The sequence below is a fragment of the Mustela erminea genome, chromosome 10 (genome assembly GCF_009829155.1).
Source record: "Mustela erminea isolate mMusErm1 chromosome 10, mMusErm1.Pri, whole genome shotgun sequence".
NCBI classification, from domain to species: domain Eukaryota; kingdom Metazoa; phylum Chordata; class Mammalia; order Carnivora; family Mustelidae; genus Mustela; species Mustela erminea.
The window spans coordinates 84463450-84490194 of record NC_045623.1 but is presented as its reverse complement, the minus strand read 5'-3'; the positions used below and the strand labels follow the sequence as shown (position 1 = coordinate 84490194).

The window sequence follows — 26745 nt, the reverse complement described above, 5'->3', positions numbered from 1 at the left end:
TAAAGGAGATTAGGTTAAGGTGTGGTTCTCTTTGAGAATACTGAGGACGTCTTGCAGAAACTCCCACATTCCAAAGGGAGCATTAGGATCAGTGGGCGATGCTGGCCACATGTTTCTGGTGCACACGGTATGTCCTCTTAAATTCATACTGGATTTAATTCCATCCACAGGCCATGAATTGTGCTCATGGTTTTCTGCTCCCCCCCTTTTTTTTTTTTTTGGTTTGGTCCCAGGCGAGCAAGATTGGGATGCTGGTGTCCTGAATTAGACAGGCAGGGCCTTCAACAGAGCTGATCTCCCCCTAATTCCTGAACCATGTCCATTCTGTCCTCCATCACATCCACTCACTTTTCCCACCTCTGGCTCTGGCGTCCCTTCACAGTCATCCACAAGCTTTCCTCCTCTACCTGACATTCACACTGTGGAACATGAAGGGATCGATTTCAGGGTCATCTACCCCTAGCTCACATCCTCTCTAGGGCACCCCACCCCACACATGAACACCTCAATGTATGCCCCCTGGAAAGATAACCCTTCTGAGCCCCAGAACTGTATATCCTATGGTCTTGGCAATGTCTCCACCTTGCCCAAGGATCCCTGGAGCACCAGCCATGTGCCAAACACTGCTCCGGGTATGAGGGATATGGGTTGGCAACCAACAAGGCAGAGAAGCAAGCCCTCAGCTCTCGTGAGGTTGATACTGTAACAGAACGTAAGCCTGGGCGAAGGGAAAAAGTGAATGTAGTGGGAGTGACCTACTTCCAATGAGGAGGTGAGAGATGGCCTGTGTGAACAAGGAGCCAGACATCGAAGGGAAGGCCACTGCAGATGGGGGGAATGAGCTTGGTACATGTGAGGGACAGAAGGGGGAGCTCTGTGGCAGAAGCAAGGTGAACCCTAAAGTGACAAGGAACGGGAGATGACATGAAGAGGACGGCAAAGGACTTTCAGACCATGAGAAGGAGTTTGGATTATGTCACAGCAGATTAAACTAAATATGTTCAATACTGAACTCTGAAGTCTTCTTTCCCAAAACTGGTTCTTCTGGATTCTAGGGTCTGGAATGTTCCCTGGTGTCAGCCAATATTTCAGCCTTGTCATCACTCAGTGATTGGCTTTTTTCTTACCACCATCCAGCCACTCCTGCTTTATGCCACTGCTTCCCAAGTAAATTCCATTCGCTGGGGTCCTCCTGCACGTGGCAGACTGGGGAGGGAACCGTCTGACGTACATCTCTACTGAGGATCCCACTGGGATCTCAAATGCATGTCCAAAATTGAATTCTTTTTTTTTTTTTAAAGATTTTATTTATTTATTTGACAGAGAGAGATCACAAGTAGGCAGAGAGGCAGGCAGAGAGAGAGAGAGGAGGAAGCAGGCTCTCTGCTGAGCAGAGAGCCCGATGCGGGACTCGATCCCAGGACCCTGAGATCATGACCTGAGCTGAAGGCAGCGGCTTAACCCACTGAACCACCCAGGCGCCCCCAAATTGAATTCTTTATCTATTTTTCTAAGCCTTCCTCATTCCTTATCTCCATGAATGACAATACCCAGTTACCTAAGCAAAATATATCAACTCCTCCCTCATTCCCATATCCAATCAGTAACTAACTTCAGTTGATTCTATCTCTTCAATATCTCTTGTACTTGTCACATCTCCATCATGGCCCTATTAAGTTAAGGCCCTCTTCCTGGTGCAATAGTCTACCTGGTTTCCTGGCTTCAAAGCTCACTCCCTCTGAATCCATCCTCTGTAGTGGCTCCAGAGTGATTTTCATAAATCACAAATTCTCATGATGTTACATCCTTTCCTGGACCTCTTTAAATAGTCCCTACTGCATAGAGGATAAAACCCAAACTCCTCAAAAGGGCACAAAAGACCCTCAAAGACCTAAGATAAGACCCTCCCACTCGCCCACCCCATCCTACATCCCAGCTGTATTAGATGACTCACAGCCTTACAAATGTGCAAGGCTAACTCCATGTCTTGCCCAGGTCTTTTTTCCTTTCTAGAAAGTCCTCTCTTCCTGTCTACCTGGAAAGCTCTGTTAGGCATCATATCTCTTGAGTGGTGTGGGTGCCTCCCACCATTCATTTATTCTTCCTGGTTGCAGTCACAGAGTCTGTACACCAGGTTCAACTCACTCAGTGCCTGCGATGGCTTTGCCCTATCTGTTTGACTTTCTACCTTCTGCCACAAGAACAGAATGTTCTATGTATGGACTGGTCCTTCAGCCTGGATGGCAGAATGAGAGGCTATGTAGAACCTAGCCAAGCCCCACAGAGCTGTAACTGACCCACAGCCCTCATGGGATATGAATGAGAAATAAATGTCTGTTCTTACAGTCCACTGGATTTTTAGACTGTTGATAACAGAGCAAAAGTCGACTAGTACACTATAAAGAGGGATGTGAAGAACTCAGAAAGTGAAGGACTACCTTTTGGATAAGGCGGTTAGAGAAAGCTTCTCTGGGGAGGTGGCAGCTAACAGGTGATTAGAAGGACCCAGACACCCAATGAACATTCCAACATGGTAAACTGCAAAGTGCGAGGGCACTGGGGTAGGAAGGAGTTTAGAGACTCTGAAGATCTGAAAGAGGCCCAGTGAGTCTGGACAGAGTAAGCGAGGAGGCAAGTATTATGGGATGAATGTAGAGGTAGGAAGGGGTCAGTCACATAGTGGTTCATAGGCCTTTGGCTCAGAGAATTCCCTCAGCATCCAAAATATTCAACTGAGGATCAAAACCTTTCTTGGCATAAAGTCTCTTGGGTCATGGTTAGGGTAGCCACATAATACATTGCCCAAATTGGGACACTTTTGAGAATACTAACAATTACTTTAGGACACAAGATACAAACTGGAATAGTCCCAAACAAATCTAAATGTATAGTCACCCCACTCATGGTCCTTTTATTTCCCTTATACAAGAACATTCTCTCACTTGAGGGGGTAGCTTCTGCCTCAAGCTCCCCATTCACAATCCAATCCCCTTCGGGAGCTGGAATCTTAAACTGAAGCTCTTAAACTGTGGTTCTGATAAGTGCTAAATTCTTGCCTCCCACAACCAGAACCCGTTCCCTGTACCTCTTGAGAGGCTGGCTAAGTTCTTGGCCTAAACAGACAGTGCCACTCCTGTTCAGCTTTTACAATGACCCACCTGCAGCCATGATTGCTTCTTGCCCCACCTCTGGAATAATGCCTGCCCAAACCATTCCTGGTGCTTACACTAACCTTTAGACCCTATTCAAAGCCAGGCTCTGATCTGGGGTCTGATGTGCTCTTTAGCTGTTGGCTGAGGACTCCTGTCACCAGCTCTTATGGAACAAAGCCTGGCAGAGTCCCTGCTCTGCACTCATGGGAAGAGGCTGAGTTTATACTCTTGGGGCTCATCTTTTACCTTGAAAACAGACCATAAATTCTTTGAAAAATAGACATAGCCAAGCCAAGCCAGTATCCCCAAACAGGAAGAAATGCGAATCCTTAAAAATTTGGGTTTGCCTGATTTCTCTCTCTTACTAGTTATATGCCTTTTGGTGGGGGGGATGGGAGGCTACTTCTTCACTGACTTTATTTCCACATGCATAAAAAAATGGGACTAATAACTTCTAAATCACAACTCTGTGTGAAGATTCATTTTGATGATGCTTCTCAAGGTGCTGAGTGTACTACCTGGGCATGTAGAAGGTATAAAATCAATTTTTCTTGAATTTGAAATAAGGCATTTCCCCCCTCTGCTGCTGATGGTTGTTTCTCCACACATGCTCCTGGTTAGCCCATCTCTGAGTCTCAGCCAGCCCACTGAGGTGGCAGGAGAGGCATAGCCCATTGCTCAACTAAGCAAGACTCCAGACCAAGGTTTGCTCTTTGGTCCTTAGTCCCTCTTTTCCTCAATGAGTGAGAGGGTAACTCCAAATCCAGAAGATCCTGACAGAAGTCATTTGCAGGAATGGTTGAGGGCTTGGTCACTACCTTCTACGCTTGGTGTTACCTTCTATGGGAAGACGAACTTATAAAGGGAGACATAGTCTATCAGCTACAAGGGGGCATCTGGTGCTGAAGAGATCTATACCTAAGTAGTATACATGCTGTCAGTCTTGAGTTTTGTCTGGGACTCTGATGAGCTATGCCATGAGAGATGAAGAGTGGGTGCCTCAGTGACCCAGTCTTCCTTGAGGGCTAAGGAAACGTGCATCTCATTGTTGTGAGGTCCCTCAGCTGCCCATGCCCAGACCCTGGGATCCCTGAGTGATACTCATAGGATTCTTTCTTTGCCACAGGAGCAGATCTCAGTCAACTAAGGGATCAACTCCCGCAGGTTATTATCCTGGTGGCCAAATACAGGTATTAACTGCGGAAAAAAAATTGTGTTGGAGTGACACAGCCCAAGAGCCTAAGTCTTCCCTAATGGGGACGGGGAATTCAAGAAATAGGTAGAATATATCTTCAATGGCTCAGAGGTGCTCCTGGGATTGTACTTTGGGGCGTGCAGCACCTGTCCTCTTCACCTGAGTCCTTTCAGAGAGCCTTACCATAATTTCTAAGGCTGTTCAATAAAGTGTCTTCACACAGAGTCTGGAACCAGCCATGGTCCTAGCCACTCAAAGACCAGTCATACCTCAGACTATCACCCACTGAAGACTGAAACACCTGGTGGCTGTTTTCCATGATCATAAGGAAGTATGTTTGAATCTCCCTCCATAGGAATCCACAAGGATCCAGGGGACTTTACAGCTAACCTGAGAGAGCTGCCTTTAGGACTATGGGAGAGTCTTCCTAACTCCAAGGGCAAGATGGGAGTTAATCAGCTTATGGCAGCAGCCCTGTTCTTGTCCCACCTTCCCTGGGGTCATTAGAATACTGCTTTTGTACAAAATGACTGGAGGAAGACCTATAAATCCAAGAGGGGTAGTCCAAGACTCTCCTAGAAAGCCAAGCTCCAGAAGAAGTGAGTGGTAACTTCCCCACTAACCACAGAGCCCAGTGACACCCAGGGCCAATGGCAATGTAATTATGACCAAGTTAGATGACAAACCTGGCCAAAGGGTCACAGAATGGAGGAGGGGTACAAGTAGAGAGAGCTTCAAGCCCCAAGTCTTGAGCCAGCAGCTATGAAAACAGACCCTCCTTGGTGAAACTGTTTCCTCCATAGTTCTCTTAGTCAAAAATGGCAGAGCACAGTGTAGAAAGCATGGTCTGCGGTGAGAACACACTTAGGACACACATAACTTTGGAAATCTTACAGAGAAAAGAATCTATTAGCCACAATCCCACAGATGAAAACTGAAGTGAGAATGGCAGATAGATGCCATCCCCACTTACAAGCAGAGGTCGCAGTCCAGGATTAGACCCCTAAGGCTTGGTCAGTTTTCCCAGCCTTGTTTCACCCAGGTAGCTACGGTCCCAAGATACCTTGGACTAAGACTCCTAGTTGTAGGACCATAGCATTTGGACTGGGCCTTATACTCAGCTGTGTTTGCAGTTTGGTTCTGGACAGATTCCTGAGTTGGGCTGAAATTTTGCCTGTGCTATGGTCCTCCAAGAAGTCTTCTGAGAATCTTTTGGTTGGGATAAATTCTTTTTCCTTTACATTCTGGAGGCACTTTGTGGCCACCTCTATTATTGTAATAATTCGAAGACTGCTTTATAACACAAGTAGTGCTCATCACATTCACTAGAGTATGAGCACTTAGAGGGCAAGAGCCATGCTAGAATCATCCCCATTCCTCTCCTAGTGCTAAGCACAACACTCAGCGTGCAGTAGCTCCTCCCAATTCACATTTTGCTGTGTTCAAACGAAACGAGAGGCAGGCAACAACAGCACCAAGTAGTAATGTTCAGAGGACTGGACCTTGCAACCCTAGGGTATATCAATGTGGAGGTCAGTATTTCTTGGATGACAGGAGGTTACTGCCATCATGATGACTGGCATCATGGGTTATGGAAATCTTAGGTTGGTGAGACTCAAAACAACAACATATGGACGCATATGTCATAGCCTCATGCCCAAAGAGGCTGCTGTCTTGTTGGGACCAAACCCCTCAGCAAGGATGTAAAACTTCCCTGCAAACAACTGATACACACAGTGGGAGTTCCATATTAGTGGCCTACAGAGCTGACCTAGCATCTAGATCTCCTCGGAAGGTTTTAGAACCAGTGTCTGGGATCCATCCCAGACCTGCTGAATCAGAATTTCTGGGGATGAAGATTCTGTATTTTAAAAACCCTTTGAGTAACTCTAATGATTAGCCACACTTGGGCCCATTTGAGAGTGGGCAGGGCCATGGAGGACATGTCATTTCCCCATAAAATATCTGCCTATTTAAAAACAAAGTGATAATAAGTGATGTTTATGGCCCCCACTGGCCTTTTAGGGAGTGTTGACTCTACTTCTTTGAACATGCTGGCAGCCTCCTCCAAAGAACATCCCTTAATCTTTGCTCGATCAGACCTTGCTCAGATCAGTTGACAACCTTCATTCCATGGGCTCAGTCCTTAGAGCCAGATCCTGGGCCCAGGCTCAGACATGCCTCACAGTCATGGGAAGACCCATGCCCTCAAACTGATGGAGTGAGGTCTGAGCATGGCTCCAGAGTTGGCATCTGGTGGTTCGTGAGGAATCCAGCATGTCCATACACCCAGGAGTTTCAGGACTCTCCTCTGTCACTCCTGTCCCAATGTGTGCCCCTGCCCAGGGACTGGACTTCTGTTCTGGTTGTTATTTTCTTCTCTAATCCCTTCTATAAGGAAGGCCCTTTTTAGTACTATAGCCTCTGGCTGGGACAGGGCTACCCTGCAGGGGTAGGCTGCCTTCTCAGTGAGGGCTTGATTCAGCCCAGAAGCTGCCTTCTTCCACTAACATCTACCTGTTTAGCAGTTTAAGGTAACAATTGATGTATGACCCACACTGGTCTGGTAGACAAGTGATGACTCTACTTCCCAAGATGTCCTAATAGGAAATGTTGGCAGCCATCTTTATGAGCCACGCCTTTGTCCAGGGTCAGTTCTCCCAGCCCTGGCTTACCCTCCCCAGCCTGACCCTGTGGTTCTAGAATGCTTCCCCACCCTGACTGCAGTGTCCCTTCCCCAGTGCAGGGGCAGACATAGATCCTCCCCACCTCCCAGCACCACCAGGATGTTGTCCAAGGAAGACTCCTCTGGATTACCAGAGGCCCTTACACAGATCTCCCCCATCACCGCCAAACCTCTGCATAGCACTAGGTCTTCAGTGTTTGTGTTCTTGAGGACTTGGTAACGAAGGGGGCCCCAGAATCCCTCACGCTGTTTTTCAACTTCTAGGAATTGGCCTGAAATACACATCTGGACCAAAGCAATCCCCAGGTTCCCTGCCCCTCTCCTGGGGCCACCTGTGGTCTAGTGAGGCCTTTAAGGAAGCCTAGAGAACTAAGCAGAACATGACATCAGCAGAGGATGCTCATACAGCCCTTGTTACAGCCCCTGGCCTCAGAACACAAGCAGCGCCCAGGAATATTATGTCTCACACTGAGGCTGATGCTTTCAAACCTCAGCTGATCCCAATTCTGGCTCCAAATATTTGAAAAAGGCAATTTCCAAAGAGTCTAGCTATTACAATCATATTTTCTGGGCCAAAGGAAAGGATGTTTGAAATTGTTCTTGTCCTGGAAAACCTGAGAGTATATATTTACAGGGAAAGTCAGGGCTCAGCTATACAGAAGAGGCAAAAAGGGACAGGCTTCACCTATGCATGGTGCATTGGGGTCAAGGTAGGAGGGGAGTGAAAAAAGCACCTGCCTATTTAAAAATAAAGGTAGCAAGCAATGTATGTGACCTATATGAAGAAAACCACAAAGCTGTTATATTTAGAAAAATGAAAGTAGATGAACAAAAAGAGTGACATGCCATGTTTCTGGACGGGAAGCCTGTGTATTATAAAAATGCCTATTTTCCTCAAGTTAATTTACGGTTTAATAGGAGCGCACATACAAAATCCCAATAGGATTTTTTTTTTTACTCTGACAAAATGATTCTAAAATTAATCTTGAACAACAAACAGATGAGAATAACAATGAACATTTCTGAAAGAGAAAATAATTAAGGGAGGAAGGAGTAGTTTCCAGCTCTGCCAGATATTAGAACATATTATAAAACAACAATTAAAATTATTCAATGCCGGTGCTAAGATAGAAATAGAGCAGCAGAACAAAGTGGTGTCTCAAGAAATAGACTTAACCGCATGTGAGGATTCAGTATGTGATAAAACAATTCATTTCCCTCAAATCAGAAGGGAAATGAATTGCTTAATACATTGTGTTGGAAAACTGCTTAATAGTTTGGACCATACATTCTACATTCATCTAAATAAACTCCAGATGGATTAACAAATTATATTTTTTTTTAAAAATCAAATTACCCACAAATAACCAAAAATAGAACAAACTGCTTCTCAGATCTGTGACAGAATGATAACTCTGTCAGCATTGAAAAGAAATCACAAATATTGAAGGTTTGTCTACATTAAACAAGTGTACGATGCAAAATAATAAAAAAAAGTAGGGGGGATGAAGAGACTGGGAAAATATATACACCACATATCATGAAGAGTTTCTCACCACAATGGAGAAAGAGTGCTTTCAAGTTGTAAAGGAAAATACCACACAATACTCCTGAAGCCACACTTCAGTGCAGGCAGTTGTCCCATGAGGATCACAAATAACAAATAACAGGATTGGACCTTGGCCGGCTAGTGAAAAGTCAGGGCTGGAGTCTCTGTCTCGAATGCTGTGTTGGAAATCCCGACATCACTTTCATACCCTTTGGCCTGCCAGGGATGCGTCTCCAGTCTGGGGGTACCCAGTAGTCTCTCTCCAGTACCTGCTCCCATGGACCCCTCCACCTCCCTTCTTCCACTCACATACACTGGCAGTGGCCAAACCCTGTAGGAACTGCTGTGAACCAAGGACACAGATGGGTATGTGTGCCTGTGTGTACAGGTGTGTGTGTACCAATGAATCCACTGAATATCCCCCTGTTGCAGAGGCCCAAACCCCACAGCTTCTCTCAGGACCCAGTGCTATCCTTTGGATGTCCCCATTCCAAAAGGAGCACGACTTTGTACTCCTTTCAGGCCCCACTGTTCCCATAGTGATGACTTTTCTATGCTTCATGAGAAGGGGGGGGCCTGTTGATCCCCTGTTCAGCATCCACCATAGTATCTGCCCCATCGCAGGCATTCAGCAAATATTTGTTAAATAAAAGAATGACTTTTCATGGGATGGATCCTAAATGCGCCCGTGTCACCAATGTTTTCTAGTTGAAAACTAAATTTTGAACCATAAGAGCACCTTTTAAGTTACATAATTACATCTCTCTCCACATCAGAGTGAGAAGTTTGAGGTCAAAGGCTGTGTCCAACCCATCTCTGGAGTCACAGCCCTCATCACAACACGTGGCACCTTACAGAAGTGGACAAGGGTGTGCTGGTGGGGATGTATTCAACTTATACTTACGAAGTTAGCAATTTCATAAAAGGGGATGCAAATACTTGGGGTTTGGCAATGCAGATAATGGGTACAAGCAATATGTTATATGATCTATTGGAAGAAAACCACAAAGTTGTTACATTTAGAAAAGTGAACGTAGAGGAACATGAAAGAGAGATACACCATGTTTCTGCATGGGAAGACCGCATTGTATATGAATCATCTTCTTAATCATATAGTTTCTGTTATTGGCATTATGAACCGGCACAACATTTTTGGGGAGCAATATAAGAGTGTACACTGAGAGTCATAACAATGTTTATACTCTGGCCTGATGACCTCACTCCTGGAAACCTAGCCCAAAGAATTACAGTTCAAGATAAGAAAGAAAAAAGCCACGTCCATGAGGATGTTCATTACAGCCTTATGTAAAACAAATGAACATGACAGTTTGACTAAGTCATGACTCCATCCAATAAGCAGAACATTCCATAGATACTAAGAATGGGAAGTATTAAAGGCACATAGCAACATGGTAAGATACACAATACAATGTGAACTTTGAAACACAGAACGTGAGTTGATATGTTCGCTTTGATTAAAACCACACGAAATATGTGTGCATAGGGGTAAGAGTAAAAAAAGAAGAGCCAAGATTGGAATTGGTTTTGGGTTAAATAAGTGAAATTAAGAGTATTTTATTTGTTTAAACCTTTAGATTTAAACCCTTAAAACACTAGAATATACCAAGAGCCTGTGCTGAATTTTGACCTTTGAGCTCCAGATTCTTCCTGAAAGAGTTCTAGCACATTATATAAGGTTAGGCACTAAGAGATTTCCCCTTCAACCCCATCCCCAGATGAGCAAGATCATCCTCAGAGGCCCTTCAGGTTAGGTTATGATTTGACAAGGAACAAGAATAGCTGTACCCTCTTATGTAGCTGAGATTGTATACAGTAGATGCTCAATAAATCAAAGATGGACGGATAAATGGGTGGGTAGAAGAAATGAGAAAAAATAAAGATTAGGGAAATGCTTGCGTGCTGATATATTGCACATTGGTGTAGAGCATTCATACAGTTCCAACAAAGACCATGGGTCCAGCTTTCATGACTTTGTTTAATGCTTGTCAATCTCTGATACTTCATGAGGGGAACTCAGCCAACAGCATGCCCATACTCTGAGCTAGCATTTTTGTCCTAAGGCTCCCTTGTTCTTCCTGCTGCAGATGAACCCTTGGATTCTGGAAATCTAGCACAGTGGAGAGAGTACAGGGTTTGGAGTAGGAACCTGCTCTGTCAATGAACACTTCAAATTCCAGTCCAATCATTAGGGGTTTTATAACCTCTGAGTTAGTCCCCTCGTCTCCTTGAACTTTGTTTTCATTGGTAAAATGAGAGAAGAAAATATGCCATTAAGTTGTAGGAAAGATTCATTATCTTCCCAAATGACATAAAATGTTGAATAAATATCGCATCCTCCTTTACCCCAAGCTTTCTCACTCCTACAATCCTACAGACTTTAAGCAGAGCCTCACTTAACGCAAAAACACAGATTTCTTCGTCCTTAGGATTGGGAAGTCTACAGTACCCTTGATTGGTGGGTCACAATCTCAGGTGGTTTTTCTCTCTGGAGATGTCTTTGGCAATGTCCAATAGGGAGACATTTTGGTCGTCACACTGGCAGCAAGAGGGGTGTGTGTGCCACTGGCTTCTAGTGGATACAGGACAGGAATGTGGCTCAAACAACGCACAGGACTGTCCCTCTTCCACCAAAAGAATGATCTGGTCCAAAATGTCAATAGTGCTGAGCTTGAGAATCTGGATGACCCTATGACTCCATGCATTCCTTTGCAGATATGTGTATGTGTGTGTGTGTGTGTGTAGGTGTGTGTGCTCGCACGCGCATGTGTGTGTGTCCAGTGAAGGACAGGGTGAGGGGATTTCAGGGGAACTCGGAGGTAAAATACAGGAGGGTAGTAGGAGACGACCATTTCCTGCAACATTCCTACCCGGAACACCCTCCTTTACCTGAAAACTCTTCAAGGCCCAGCTTAAGCCCTCTATTCTCTGTGACATTTTCTTGGGACACCCAAGGACCCACTTCTCCCTCCCTGGTCTCTCAAGGTTTGGCTGCTGATTCCCAACTTACACTGTAACCATCCCAGGGGGCCCTGCCTTCACATTTCACACCTATGCCCGTATACATTAGGAGCTGAGCAATTAGAGTTCACACCTTCTCCCAATGGTTCACAAAATGGTGAAGAAAGCCTGAGCTTGTGAAGTCTTGGCATAGCTCTGGTGGAGCCTGCTTTGAAACTTCTTTGGAAAGTGGCTGCTAATGGACTGATAATTGGTTTCCTGGCTTTCTTATGAAGTGTGAAGCATTCCGTGAGCCTGTCAACAAAGCATCAAGTATCTGCACATCTCCATCAGAGTTGTTTGTCCCTTCTCTCCTCTTGTAGCTCTTGCGGTGGAGACTAACTGGACATAGTAGCATGGGAAGGGCCCTCTCTTCTTTTGCAAGGAATGGGATGAAATGGGCAGAGCTGGGAAAGGGAAGAAAACGCACAGCCTGGCCAGAGCATGCCTACCAGGAGACCAGGTTGAGCACATTTCCCAGGCAGAGATTGAATAGCTCTGAATCCAATACGTGGTGCTTAGTACAGGGTATACACTCGGTAAATATTGTTGGATGGATGGAAAGGAGTACTACTTCCAACTGATTTTGAGCAGCGGTCTCTGGAGATGTGAATTAACTAAGGAAGAAGACAGTGAAAGGCAAGGATCTGGCTCCATTTTTTCTTTCAAAATGCTTTTCACTGTGAGAAACATCCTCTTCTTTAAAACCTCGATGAAAAAAGAGCATCTATCGAACATTTACTACTGTGAGGGCAGCTCAAAAGCCAATGCAATGATTCTGAAGTCGGCTTGCTGCAGAAAATGTTTGGGAACATGAAGGAAAGAGTGTATTTGTGTAGTCTCGGCAGGGCAATTTCCGAGTAAAGAGCTGTTTTGAAGAAAATGTTTTGAGAGAAGAACAATGTGCCACTTTGCACTTCTTTTGGACAATTGTTCATAGAAATTTGAACCATTAAAATTTTCCAATCTGCTTTTAAATCGTAGGAAGGAAAGAATAGTTTGTCTGCTAAATATTGTACTAATATTCATTGTGACTAACGTGTGGGAAAATTTAGGGCGTTTATGTTGACTCTTGCTAGAGGTGCTTTTGTATGTACATTTATCTCTATAAAATACAGAGACTGTATTCTTTTATGTTTCTATGGATGTTTATAGATGTCGGCCCTTTCCTAGTGGCCACCCGCTATCGATACGTTTGATCTGGGGTCAGGGTCAGAACTCCAGTTTAACATATCCCTCAAGCAAAGTATATGACCTGCTCTGTCAATGACCCATTTTAGGAAGTGGTTTCCAAGCATTTGCTGTAGGCAGTGAGGGCTGTTCATGCCGTAAGGACTGTTCATGTTCTATAAATATAATCATTGAGCCTTCGGGTTTGGGGAGCCAGAATAGCGTGCTACCCTACCGGATGATTAGTAAACCAAAATTCAGTGAGAGGATGCCCCAGCCATCATCATGATGCTGAGCCAGGACTGAAAAACAAGTCTTCAGAGTTTGAATCCAAAGTTATCTCTGTGTACCAGCATACCTGAATGCCATCTCTCACCCCCAGTTAGACTGTGAGGTCCCTGAGGACAAAGCCCAGGACCCACGGAAGCATCAGCTTAGGGGCTGGGTACTCAGTAGGGAGCTGAGAGTTGGCACACCTTTGACTTCATGGAGTAGGAAGATGACCTTGCTGTGTGATGCAAAAGCATGGGGCCAGCTGGCTCTCTGGCCTCCTTCAGACTCAAGCTGTGTTTGGTTATACCCAAATGACCAGAAAAAAAAAAAACAAACAAAAAAACCCCCACAACAAAACAAAACAAAACAAACAAAAAACCTGAGCAATGGGAGTGCCTGGGGGATGCCAGCCCCCTACAACCCAGAATCATCCAGGAGATGAAATGCTGTGCTGGCCCCCCAGAGTGCCTTCTTTGCAGTTCTCAATAAGCCTCCAGCTCCTCTTCCTTATTTTAAGCCACCGAGAGCACTGCTCCATACTTGCCAGGACAACTCTGTCTTTGTTTCTTCTCAGCTCTTTGTAAGCAGTCTCCAGCTCACTGGAGGCTGCCAGCCTCAATCCTGGAAACGAAGAGCCTACTGAGCAGCACTTCATGGCCCTCTGTTCTTATAGGAGGTTCTAAAAGGATTTCCTAAAACCCTTCCTCAGGGGCAAAAGGGCAAGGAAACTCTTGGAGGACTCGATAGAGAGCCCTCAGATAATACTTTGCTGCCTCCATCTCTCAGCTTGTGAGGCAGGCAACTTTATCCTGTCCTAAGAAGCCAGCTGGCTCTGCTACCCACTTCATTCCCACCAGCTCTCTGCCCTAGTGGCCGGACCCTCTCCCAGTTCTCCCTGCCTTGTTTTACCTAATGGATTTCCAAGATAAAGCCCCCATAATACCTGAGACTCCCACAGTCTATACTTTTGTCTTCTGAGGTCCTGCCTCCAATTTGCAGAGAAGAGCCCTGTTCCTTCTACCACCTCAGGCCTTTGTTCCTGCTTGCCCTGGGCTGCTCTTTGCCAATGTCCCCTGCCTCTCCTGGCCCCAGTCCCCTTGGTTCCCACTGTGCTACAAGGCTAACACTGTTGGGCACGATATTCTAACCACATTCAGCCACAGAAATGGGTAGATTTCATGCAATTTTATTTATTTTTTTTGCAACAAGGGTGTATACCTAAGAGTGATTTGATGTGTATCTAAGAGCAATTTTTTCTTTAAATTTTTGCAAGGATCTTTGCATAAACTCACAAGTCATCATAAATTCTTTGTCAAAACAAAGTGATTTTTTGGCTTGAAAAGGTATGACCCAACTCACCAACTCATATGCTAAAGTCTTAGTCCTCATTGATGTTCCCTGGTAACCCCCAGACTATCCTCCCCCACTGTCCTGGGGGTCATTCTAGTTTGTAGGACCTGGAGACTCCAAGAAGCCCACTGCAGTGGGAGAAGTGATCAGAGAGTTGGGCTTCTGCCCTGCCCTGAGAGAAGTAGATGGAAAGAGATGGAGAAGTTGGGCGATGTTTGGGAGAAGAGAAGCTGGAACCTTGACTTCTCAAGAGATCAAGTAGGCTCCTCCCTTTGCTGCACACATGCCCCTCACACTTGCCAGTCTCACTGGGCCCAGAACTTAAAGTATTATTTTTGTCAGGAAGTATGGTCATCCCATCCCAGAGGAAGGAAGAAAGGCCTCCTTGATATTGCCATTGGATGGGCACTCCAGAGGATCAATAATCCGAAGACAGCTTGATCCCCCATCCCTCCCTAACTCCAGTCCAAGAAGAAGCAATCTGAGGAAACTCCTCAGACCCTGGCAAGACTGTGGTTTCCCACCACACCTGGAGCCTGGTCCAGAGTCTACGATCTTACAAACCGGACTGACCCTGGCTCGAATGTATGGTGTCACTGGTGGCAACAAGGACAAGGAACAAATGTCCAGGTCAGAGTCTCATGCACCAGGCCCTAGTGGTCTCTACCTTGCTCTCAAGGATCACCATGGATGGCAAGACATCATTGAAGAAGCCCTCCCTCCCCCCCGCCACAAAGTTAAAAGCAATCATTTCCAGTATACATTACTGCCAGAAACGAGGACCCAACCAGCAAGGTTGGGAAGAACAGAAGAAAACAAGGGAAGCTGTTGCCAAGCTGTTGCCTGTGAGGTTCCCAAGGTTGGGGCTCTGGATTAGCTAGACAACGGGGCCCCCTGCCTCTTGGTGAAGACCCCGAAAAGGCCTTCTCCCCACTCACTTACACACACAGCCTGGCTTCTTAGCCGACCACTGGTTATTCTTTTGGCACGTGATTGCCTTCTGCCCCACCAGCTCAAAGGCAGGCTGGCACTCAAACTTGAGTGTGTCACCGTGGCGGAACCGGGAGCCTTCCCTCCGGCCGTAGGCAGGGATGCCGGGGTCGCCACAGCTGCCCTGCTCGATCTCTGGAAGACAGGAAGAAGAGAAAACAGAGACAAAATGTGACTTCCTACCTCTCTTAGAGCGGGAGGTCCATGTTACACACTCTGCTGCCCCTCTGCCTCGACTCAGTGCCCAGAGTGATACAGGTAAGACCTTTTATGAGAAGTCCTGCTGTGTCCTGTTTAAAACCCCATCCCAGGATCAAGGGGCCTTCCGGCCAGTAATATCCCTAAGACTCTGGGTTCACACAGAGCCCTCGAGGGGCTTGGATATTTTCACTCCGTGGAGGTAGGTCTCCATACTCTGTGAGATACCTGTCCCAGGAGCTAAGGAATCTGTCGTGAGCTTGCTGAACTTGCCTCTGCATTCAGAACGACCAGACAGACCTTCGGCTCAGTCCATTCCTGAGTGGCAAAGACAAGCATGAAATGAGGCGGCTTTGCTGCCTGCCATTCCCCAAACCAGAGATTAAGTGAGAATCAATATTCGCTGCCTTCTGACATGGAAGCACTTTCACAAAGGTTTTTTTAAATTCAATTTGAGAAGGTGCAGGTAAAATGAAACAAGTGGCTCACTGAGTATGCTTTTAAAGTTCGTTTGATTCAACCGTGCGAGTCACACATGGAGTGGGTTCCTGGAGACAACTCGTGGGCCCAGATGCCACAGGGCATGACAGGCTGGCAGCCTCATGGGAGAGGCAATGAGGGCTTGGAGGCTTCAGGAAAGGAGTCTATCCTGGCCAAGTCCCTGAAGTTTCCTCTGGAGTCACCTCCACTTCCAGCAGCCCTGTGCTTGGTGCTGTGAGAGAAGGGGAATGAGGGGCCGGAGAGGGGTACCTGGAAGGGAGGAAGGAGAAGAGGAGGGGGAACAGTTCCTGGGGAAAAGGACCTCCTGCGGGGAAGACAGGGCGTAATGGATTTAGTGGCAGATGGTGAAGGGAGGATGGTAGGGTCTTGTGACTGGGAAGGGAGGCAGCTGGAGTAATCAGGGAAGTTTGCTGGACATCTTCCTAGGTTTGTCAGGCCAAAGGGACCCCGCCTTTGGTGTAGACGCCATAATGAGCCAACAGGAGGCACAGTCCCTGAAGTTGCTGTGTGTCATCCTAACAGGGATGATATTGCAAAAACTTCCTAACCATAGCTGGTGGGGTTTCTGTGGGCTGCTCAGGCTAGCGCCACACACTGTCTTTCATGGATATGCTCCTGAATTGTCCCATTCCTGTTACCTAAAAACCAGGGTCTCCAGATCTCTGCCGAGAGCTGGCAGAACAAGGCATTCTCTGACTGGGAGAGAGAGAGAGAGAGAGAGAGAGAGAGTGAGTGTGTGTGTGTGTGTGTGTTTGTGTGTGTGTGTGTGTGTGAAGGCTCCCAGAAGGAGCACCTAACTCAAATTTGGAAGGTGAGGCTGTGGGCAATAAGACATTAAACTTCAACACAAAATTTTAGGGGTTAACAAAAATTCAGCAAGCAAGCCAGTAAGATCTTAATGCAATCTTTTTTAGAAAATCAAAACTAATGCATATAAATCAAACCTACAAAGAAGAACAATATTAGAACTTAAAGACCAGATCTGACCCAGCATTTGTGTGCCTCACTTCTCTGGTCTCACACTTGTCCTGGTCTTCCGACCCTCTTGTTAATTAAAATGTTGATATTTTTATCATATATAATTTGCACTAATCTTGGTTTAAAAAAAATATTGCACTAAATTATTTAACTGAAATACTGAGCATTTCGGCAACTCCTTTACAATCTATGCCCAAGGCATGTGCCTCTCTCATCTCAGCCTAGTCCCAGACTTGGCAACAGGGAAGTCTTCTTGGAGGAGGTGATGTCTACACCACGAGGCCTAAAGGCTATGCAAGAGCCAGCAGGTGAAAAGAACAAGTGGGATTCACGGCAGTATTATTTACAACAGCCAAGGCATGGGAACATCTAACTATCCATCAATGAATGGGTAAAGAAAACGTATACACACACACACACACACACACACACACACACACACACACACACAGGAATATTATTCAGCCATAAAAAAAAGAAGGAAATCCTGATATTTGCAACAACATGGAGGAACCTTGCTTGAGGGCATGATGCTAAGTGAGATAAGTCAAGACAGAGAAAGACAAATACTCAATGATCTCACTTATATGTGGAAGCTAAAAAACCAAACTCATAAAAACAGAGTGAGTTAGGAGAGACTGAAGAAGGGGGTCAAAAGGCACACAGTTCCAGTTATAAGAGGAACAGGTCTTGGAGTGTCACGCATGGCATGGTGACTCTAGTTCAGTGTCGTATCGCATCTTTGAAAGTTGCTAAGAGGGTAGATCTTAAAAGTTCTCAACACACACACACACACACACACACACTGAAGTGGTGTGACAGACCCGATTAACTAACCCGATTGTGGTAATCCTCTCCCAATATATCCATGTACCAAATCATCACTCTGTGCACTTTTACTGATGTCAATTATATTTCAGTAAAGCCGGTTTAAAAAAAAAAAAAAAAAAAAAAACAAAGAAAGGAAGGAGTAGGAGGGAAGGGAGGGGAAGAGCCTTTTAGTTAGGGAAGAGCCCATGCAAAGCATCAGAGGTGACACCGTTTGTTGGGCAAGGAGAGCAGAGATCACAACTAACTCATTGTTATGGTAACTGAGTTTGCTGTAGGACTAATACACGGTGCTGATGTCCTGTTGGCAGCCATTCTGAGCATTTTAATATTTCATCCTTATAGTAATGTTAAGAGCAAGGTACGATTCGTCCTACTTACAAGGTGAGGAAACTGAGGTGCAGAGAGATCATGTAGCTGTCCCAGGTCATCTGAGTGACTTGAGATCAAGACATGGGCTGTACGGTCCCAGGGTCTTACTGCAGCACCACATTGCCTGTCTCTGAGTACAAGTGTGGGGGTTTTCTGCAAGGTGGTCGGAGATGAGGTTGCAAAAGCCTAAAGGCATTGTGCAATCTGCTAATGAGACTGGACTGTGGATGGGAAGCATTGGGGAGCCAACAAAAGGTTTCATTTTATTTAGCATTTCATATTATGTATTTTAAAGGATTACCCTGACTGTTGTCTGGAGAATGGTCTGGGGGTAGCAATTCTGGAGGCGGGGTGATTGTTCATTCATTCAAAAAACACAAGGCTGTCTCCTAAGTGAACACCACCATGCTGGGCCCTAGGGATACAGAACAAAGCAGACACAAGGCCTGCCCCATGAAGCTTCCATCTGGTGGGAGGCTCACAGTCATCTGGGAGATGTTTTGATGACATCCCAGACTGGGCAAGGTCAGAGGGGGTGGGGAGAGGCAGACAGAATTGGGAGGTGTAAAGTGAGCATGTCTGGGATAAAGGAGAGGCCAGGATCTACTGACAGATTGGCCTGGGTGCTTGGGTGCACTTTCACCGAGACAAGCATGCAGGAAGAGGACCAGGTCTGCATGATCACCGGTAAGATATGCTGAGTTTTGAGCTGCCTGTGGTACCTCCAGGAGGACACATCTAGTGCAAAGTGGCTACATGGGTCTTAAAAGCCTAGCGTAGGAATACAGAATTTGAGATTCAGCTCACAGATGGTAAAAGAAGCCATGAGAAGGATGCGGCCACCCATGGAGAATGAGAGAGGTCAGTTCTGGGCAGAACAGTTAGGAACATGGGATGGACCTGCAGAATGCTGGGCGAAAAATCCCAGGCAGTGCAGGGTCACAGATGCGTGGAGAAGGACTTTCAAGGAGGAGAACTCCAGCCTTGAATGCCATGGGGAAGTTTAGGTGGAGTGGACGAGCAGATTAGTGGAAGGAGGTCACTGCTCATACTGACTGGCAGGAGTAGCTGAGTGCAGTGAGGCGGCCACATGCTGTGGGAGAAGAGGAAGATGATATGGGAAGAGCAGATGACTTTTAAAGGAGGCATTTCTTGGAAGTGAAGGAAGAGAGAGAACTTAGGTGGTCACTCATGAGGAACATGGTCTTGAAGACAGCAGCTGAAAATGTTTTTAAGATCGAAGAAACTTAACCATATTTAAAATGAGGAAACAGACAGATACACAGAGTATATGTTAACTGAAGATCAGGAGAACAGATGGGGAGGACAGCCCAAGGCCGTGGAGCAGGTAGGGCAGGGGAACCGGAGCACACTGGGAAGGTAGCTTGAGAGACTAGGGAGCTCCTTCCTGCATGGCAGCAGGGAGGAGATGAGGGCTCATTGAGCTTTTAGGGGCAATGCGGGAGGATGAAGGAGGTCCTGCGATGGCATGGGCTCTACTTTTTAAATGGAAGAGGGGTCCACTGGTCTCATGGTCTTTGCTGAAGGACGGGGTCTGGTTGTGGGGAAAGAGATATGACATTGACAAGAATGTCTGAGACACTCCCCCTGGCGAAGAGGAAATCATGGCCACATGGATTGCCACCTGAGGCTCACAGACGGGGGAGATGACACATGAACAGGGCACCCCCAGCAGGGCTGCGGGACTTGTCCTTGAAGCCCTCAGTAGCTGGGCGCATGTGGAAGTGGAGAAAGAGGCTCCAGGACTGATTGAGGGGCGGGACTGGATTTACAGAAATGGAAGGCCACAGGGGCAATGGCAGAGGCATTATCCTTGGGGCTTAGCTAAAGGGAAAAAAGCAGGAGAGGATCACCTGGCCTAGGGAGGGTGATGCACGGGAGTAGAGTGGGGAAGGAAGAGCAGAAGGGACAAAGGGCTGGTGCAGGCTAGGCAAGGTCAGAGGTGGCTTGGAGGTCAGACGTGCTGGAGGACAAGGTCTGGGACAGCCACGGTGCAGCGCAGTAAGAGGAAGTGAAGGCAAGTGGCTGAAAGGCAAGGTGATGGAAAAGCTTGGAGTGGAAGGGAAGAGGCTGGTGACACTGATGGGAGGAGAGAAAGAGCCAGATATGGTGACAAAGTGAAGTCAAGGGATAAAGGGTGTACATGGCTGCAATGGCACTGGACACTGAACTCTGAACCAGTTTCTCCAAGGCTGAAGTTCATAGGGTCTGGGGATATATGCTTCTGTCCCTGGAGAGGGCTACCAGCTAATGGGGGCCTCAAGGAGAAGTGAGGTTAACGGAGCACTTGGTGAAGAGGTCCAAGGCACTGGAGGGAGGTGATGCATGGGGCCAGGACCAGGACTGGGTGGAAGGGAGAAGAAGAGCAGGGAAGGTGGCTTTGTGAGTTTGCAGCTCCCCCCAGGAAGGTGGAAGGCAGCTGGCTTGTGTTCCTCAGACACTCCCCGTCTTCGTCTAGGCCTTCCCTCCAAGTCCAGGGCCAACCCCTGCTGGGAGCACAGACACCAAGGTTGCTTGACTTCCTGGAGAAGGCTCCATGTGCTCCACTGCCTGCCTGGAAGGCACTTGTCCTTGACCCTCGTGGTCAGGTGCTGACCAGGTTTGATGTCAGGGCCCAGAAAAACAAGTTGGTAAGCCAAATTTTGACTTAGAGAAAATCAGGCATGCAATTCCCTGTTATCTGCTTACTCTAATTCTATTTTGTAAGTGTTTCTCTCACTCTCTCCTGCTTTCTCTCACTTTGTCTACAAAAGCCAGCCAGCAGACCAAAAAGGAGTACTTGAGAGATGCCTGGAACTTCACTGTAATGGGCTCGGCACTCGGTGAATTTGCTTTTCCTTTGCTTGGAGGCTTTATCCCTATCATCTGTGATCAACCTCATTGTCTTCTCCTGGGTTCCTCAATTTCTAATACCAAAGGAGCTGCATCATATATTTCTCTAAATTCACCATCTGAGGTGCTCCGAGTAGAGCAGTGTCACTTAGAGGAGGAAGGGGAGTCCAGGTGTGGACTGTGCCTTGCTGCCTTTCCAAATGTGTGGGACTCCGTGTGTCCCTCCGTCTACTCACTGACCCCTAAGCCTGGGCTACTGCTTCCTCTCTTCCTCCATCACATGCCGACTCCTCACACTACGGGTCAGCTTAAGAGGCCACCTCCTCAGAGATGCTGCCCCGGTCCATGCACTTCAGGGGGCTCCCATTCTCTTGCCTCTCTTGGCACCCCATTTTTTCCTTCATGGTGATGACTGCCCCTTGTAAAGATTTATTCATTTTATTAGTTATTGTCTAGACACTCGGGGTATAACAGTGGGAAAGAAGTTAAGAATGTCTCCCCTCAAGATGCTTCCTGTCTTTGGGGTCTGAGGGACAAAATGATTTGCTAGCTCAGATTCCTGGCTCCTTGCTGGCTTCCAGGTTGGCCCTCCTGTTTCCTCACCCACTAGAATGTCAACTCTATGAAGGCAGGTGTTGGAGATGCCTTATTGACTACTGTGTACCCAGCACTTAGCACAGAGCTTGGAACACAGAGAACAGTCTGTTCAGTGTGGGAGTCCAGCTTGGACTGCATTTACTGCATGGAAACCGTGCCAAATGCCAGGCTTGACACTACAGATATAGAGTGGCCTGACCCATGGCTCCTGCCCTTGGAGAGTCCTAGTCAAGGGGGTATAGAAATAAGTAAAGGGAAATGAGGGCAAAGGAAGAGGTGTGCACCTGGCCGAATGGCTTTTGGGATGGCAGAGGAGGAAGCTCTGGCCTCGGGAGAGTTGGAGAGTTGGAGTCCCAGCCACCTGGGAGTCAGCCAGTATCCCACCTTCCACTCCCCACCTGCAGCCTCACTAAATGCTTCAGGCCAGCTCTCCCCACTAGACATCCCAGCACCCTCTGGTCTCCAGCCCCCTCTCACTGTCTAGTCCCCCCTACGGGGATAGTAGCATCTGACGAGAGTGGGTCCCCTGCCTCTTGCCTCTATTCTGTACTCTGCAAAGCAGGGTGAGATTGCTCAGAAAGAAAAATCCTATCATTGCTGTGCCCTGCCCACTGATTCTTTGATGGCTGCCTAAAACACACAGATTTAAGTCTCTAAATGCTTGGCATGGCAGGACCTTGCCCATACCCTCCTGCTCCAGACTTATCTTTGGCCATCACCAACCTTGAGATTTAGATGCACCCCCCCAACCCCGGTCAGCCTGTGGGGAGGCAAACCAGTGCAGTAGCATTGAGCGAGGACCTAAATCCTGTCTCCAACATAGGTAGGAGACCTAAGGCACATTTTGGATTCTCCTGGAGCTCTAGTTTTGTCATCTGTAAAATGGAAATGGTAATCACACCTATCTTACAGGACTGCTGTGAGGATTTAATGAGCTTATGTCTATAAGAAATTGTCAGAATGTCCAGCACGTGACACGTAAACAGTAAGCAGTAATGTTTCCCATCGTCATGATCACCGTGTGGCTGGTAGATCCCCACTGGCACTCACAGGGCTCTAACTTGGCCCCTGTGTCCTCTCTCCCTGAATGAACACCCCTGCTTGGCTGCCCAACAGAGAATCAACTCAAGCGCTTCCCAGTTGGGGATCATCCCTCACACCATGGGCTAGACTAAGGGGATCTTTCCCTCCTCGCTCCCAGCCTTCCTGACAACTTTCTGTTACGGCACCATTACTGCAATTTGTGGCTTGTGTTTCTCCCTGTTAAATGGCAAGTTTCTTGAGGACAAAGACTGTTTTTGACATATCTATCCTCCCAGCTTCTAGAAGGGTACAGGATGAAGAGGGGCAGGTAGAAGGAAGGATGGAAGGAAAGAAGCAGGAAGGAGGAAGGGAGAGTGTAGTATCTGGAGAACAGTTAGAAATTCACTGTGGGGGCACCTGGGTGGCTCAGTGGGTTAAAGCCTCTGCCTTTGGCTCAGGCCATGATCCCAGGGTCGTAGGATCGAGCTTTGCATTGAGCTTTCTGCTCCGCGGAGTGCCTGCTTCCTCCTCTCTCTCTGCCTGCCTCTCTGCCTACTTGTGATCTCTGTCTGTTAAATAAATAAATAAAATCTTTAAAAAAAAATAAAAGAAATTCACTGTGGCAGGACGTGACAGTGAAGAGAGAGGAGGCCACAGAGAGGGTCTCAGGGACATCATGAAGGCCTGGGTCAATGACTGACGAGTCATCTATGTGTGGTTTTGGAGGCTGTGAGCTGCTCAAACCCAAGGGTCCCATCTCTTCTGCCCTTTGTAGCTCCAGAACCAAGGACAGCGTCTGAGGCATGCTGAGAGGCCCAACCTATTGTTCAATTAGCACAAATTCCTGCGAGTCTGAGACATCTTTGGTGTTTGAGACAACCCTAAGGCATGCCTGGATCTCATGGATTTGCTCAGAACCACATCCCACTCCACTTTTCTGCTTCTGATGGGAAGGGAAGCCAGAGGCAAGGGACACAGCACCTCTGCCTCTATGTGCATTTCGGTGTTTGTGCTTCTCCTCGCAAAGGCTGGCACAAATGGGACGCAGACGGGGGTGGATGAAGTGGGTGACGTGCTTCCCACTCCACCTCCTTCCTCCACAACACTATCATGGGGATGTCACAGCTGAAGGAGGTTAGGAACCAGGGGTGAACGTGGACGCGTAGAGCATCAGGCTTACCTCCAAGCTGTTTGCATTAGCCCCACACTGAAGCTTGCTATCAGCAGAAGCCCATGTATTTTGAGAGTATATCTCACGGACAAATTACTTCCTGCCAATTTTCTCTTCAGTATCATAATGCCAGTTTATTGCAGACTGCTGCTGCACTTGTCGCCTGCCAAATTTTAATGGTACAGCATCCTCTGCTGCTTGCCGCCCCCGCCCCCGCGGGCCGGGACAGACTTGGTTACGGCGTGGATCCCACTGGGCTTTCCTGAGAACAGGCAACTGCTGCCTGTCTCTGACAAAACCCCAGCTCCCAGTGCCTGAGAATGCTTTAAGGGTCTCAGGGAAACTCTGAGTGTCTTAGGAACATGCCTGGTTTTGTTTCTGACCAAAACTGGGAGGTTTGGGCCCATTTGCTCATGGGGAGCAAATCAAAAGAAGAGGTGTCCTGAAAATAGTGAAATAGTGGACTTGAGGTTGAAAAATGGCCTCGTGCTTGAGGCAAGGCAGGGTCCAAAAAGGAGTGGAGCCAGTATTGCAGGTCTGTTGCCCTTGGTCTTCTTTCCAGCCCAGATCATGGCCATCACTTCCAGGAAGCTCACCTGGGCTCCCCAGCAGGGTTAAATTCCAGGGAAGGGGATGGTGGCATTGCCAGCAGAGGGCTAGTCTTGCTTGTGTTCTACCTACTTGCTCTCAGACTTTATGTTCAAACTCTCAGGGATATCTGACCAACTTCTTTTCCTCCTTTATGCAAGTCTTCGTTTCAGATACCTGCTCCTCCAGGGAGCCATCCCTGATGCCCTCAAGCAAGGTTAGTGGCCCGTCCTTGATATTTCCCCATCTTCTTGCACTTTCTCGACTCTACTGAACATTGCTATGGCTGAGGTGAAGGCACAGATTGTTTTCTTGTCTTCATGGTCCCCATGAACTGAACAGTGTCTGCAACACACAGTTGGGGCTTAGATAGTGTTGAATACAAGATGACCTCATTTCCAAGGTGAGTCCCTGCTGTTGGGTGTCCTTTCTTCATAGTTTGTCATGCCCCGATTCTTGATGTCTCCAGGGTCAAGGTCTCGGCTCCTTCCTCCCCTGTGCCAGTCAAATCCCCAGATTTAGCATTAGGCTGCCAGATTCCAGGCTCTGAGTCAGGAAGCGAGGAGACTCCCAGATTGATGCTAAAACTTGTTAGCAAGTTGTATGTAATTTTATAATGTTTCTGGTAAGTGCTAATTGCCTGTTCCTTAAATATTTCTTGTTCTACTGGGAAGCAAAGCAATTGCAACTATGAATGCATTTCCTACAGCTGGCTGCCCCCATGGAGGGGGACTGAATTTTTAGGCTCCGAGTACTCAGATTTTAATGATGCCTGAGTCCTCTCCCCAGCCCTGACCTGCAATTGTGACAAGCAGAACTGGAAGAATTTCTAGAAAATAAGTCCCCCAATTTTCCCACCTAGGGGCTCACACTTTTAATGGGGGGGGGGGTGGAGTGATACTGTAGTGCTACCTGTCTGTCCCAAGGAAGCTTCTCTTTACCTGAGCTGGGGCAGAGGGTATATTGATGATGATGGGGCCAGAAGTGCCCAGGAGCATTCTCTATCCACGGATGCCTCATGCTACCTACAGAACATCTATATCACAGTTGCCTTCCTATCGCTGAGCCAGAATGTCTATCCTGTATGGGATTCCCCAGAATCTGAATAAAAGGAGGACTAGAATGTGGATGGAGGTCATTCTGAAGCTTTGGGTGCAGGTTGCAAGAGGAGCTACAAGCCTAAGGAAGCAGGGGAGAGAGCGGGATTTTAAATGAGTGTTTCCTAAATGCTGGCCCTATGTTGGGACGTTCATGACACCAAGCCCTCAGGAACCGCACCCCCCCACCCCCCACCCCCCCGCCGTGAGATCAGTGTTTATCAGTCCCTCTTCACAAGTGAGAGTACCCAGGCTCAAAGATGTGGAAGGACTGGCTAAGACCACACACAGCGCAATGGGGATTACAGATTGGGTCTGTCTGACCCCAAAGCAATGGGGACAGTGGAGAGTGCCTGGCTCCTGTATCTGAGTGCTAGGAAGTTGAGAGGGTGTGAAGGAAGGGTGCTTCATTGTGTTTGTGTAGAAGTCATCACAACTTAATCTGAGAGCTTTTCTGAGCACACTCTGTGTGCCAGGCACTGGGCTCAGCCCTGCAGGCCTGAAGAGATGGACATTCTATACTTCTGCCTAGAATGTGTTCTCAAGAGCCAGAATGTGGCTTAGAATTACTGTAAATGGAGATGGTGTGCTCAGTTTGGATGGAGTTATAGACTGAACGTTTGTGCCTCCCTCAAACTCGTATGGCATATGGAAAAGTTCTGACCTCAAAGGTTCTGGATTTGGAGGCCTCTAAGGAAGTAATCAAGGATAAATGAGGCCATCGGGGTGGGGCCCATATCCAAAAGGATTAGCGTCCTTATAAGAAGCGACACCAGCAAGCTCGCACTCCCTCCCTCTCTCCCTGTGCGAGTACCAAGGAAAAGTCACGCAAGGACAGTGACGAGGCTGCCCAGACTAGAAATTGGATCAGCCAGAACTTTGACCTTGGATTTCTCGCCTTCAGAACTGTGACAAAATAAATTTCTGTTTCAGCTCCTGGTCTATGGTATTTTTGTTATGTCCCCCAAGCAGACTAGCACACATGCCTTGGGTTTGAGATGGCTGAGGGAGAAGTGTATAAAATGTGTCACAGGGAGACTGATATGCAAATGGGGAATAGATTTGGAAGTCGCCAGTGTTTAGGTTGAGAGGGAAGCCATGGGAGTAGATGCAATCCACTGTGGAAGGTTCTAGAAAAAGAGGATGGAAAATAGGA

At 47.2% G+C, this 26745-nt stretch overlaps 1 protein-coding gene across 6 annotated transcripts in view; it reads right to left on the bottom strand.

The window, feature by feature from the left end:
- CSMD2 (CUB and Sushi multiple domains 2) overlaps nt 1–26745 on the bottom strand; it is a 601873-nt gene that overhangs the window by 231877 nt on the left and 343251 nt on the right. For all 6 annotated transcript variants that reach the window (XM_032302441.1, XM_032302440.1, XM_032302436.1 and 3 more), the window contains exon 13: nt 15336–15518. In XM_032302441.1, the coding sequence (XP_032158332.1) occupies nt 15336–15518 (183 nt within the window). The remainder of the gene's footprint in view (nt 1–15335; nt 15519–26745) is intronic.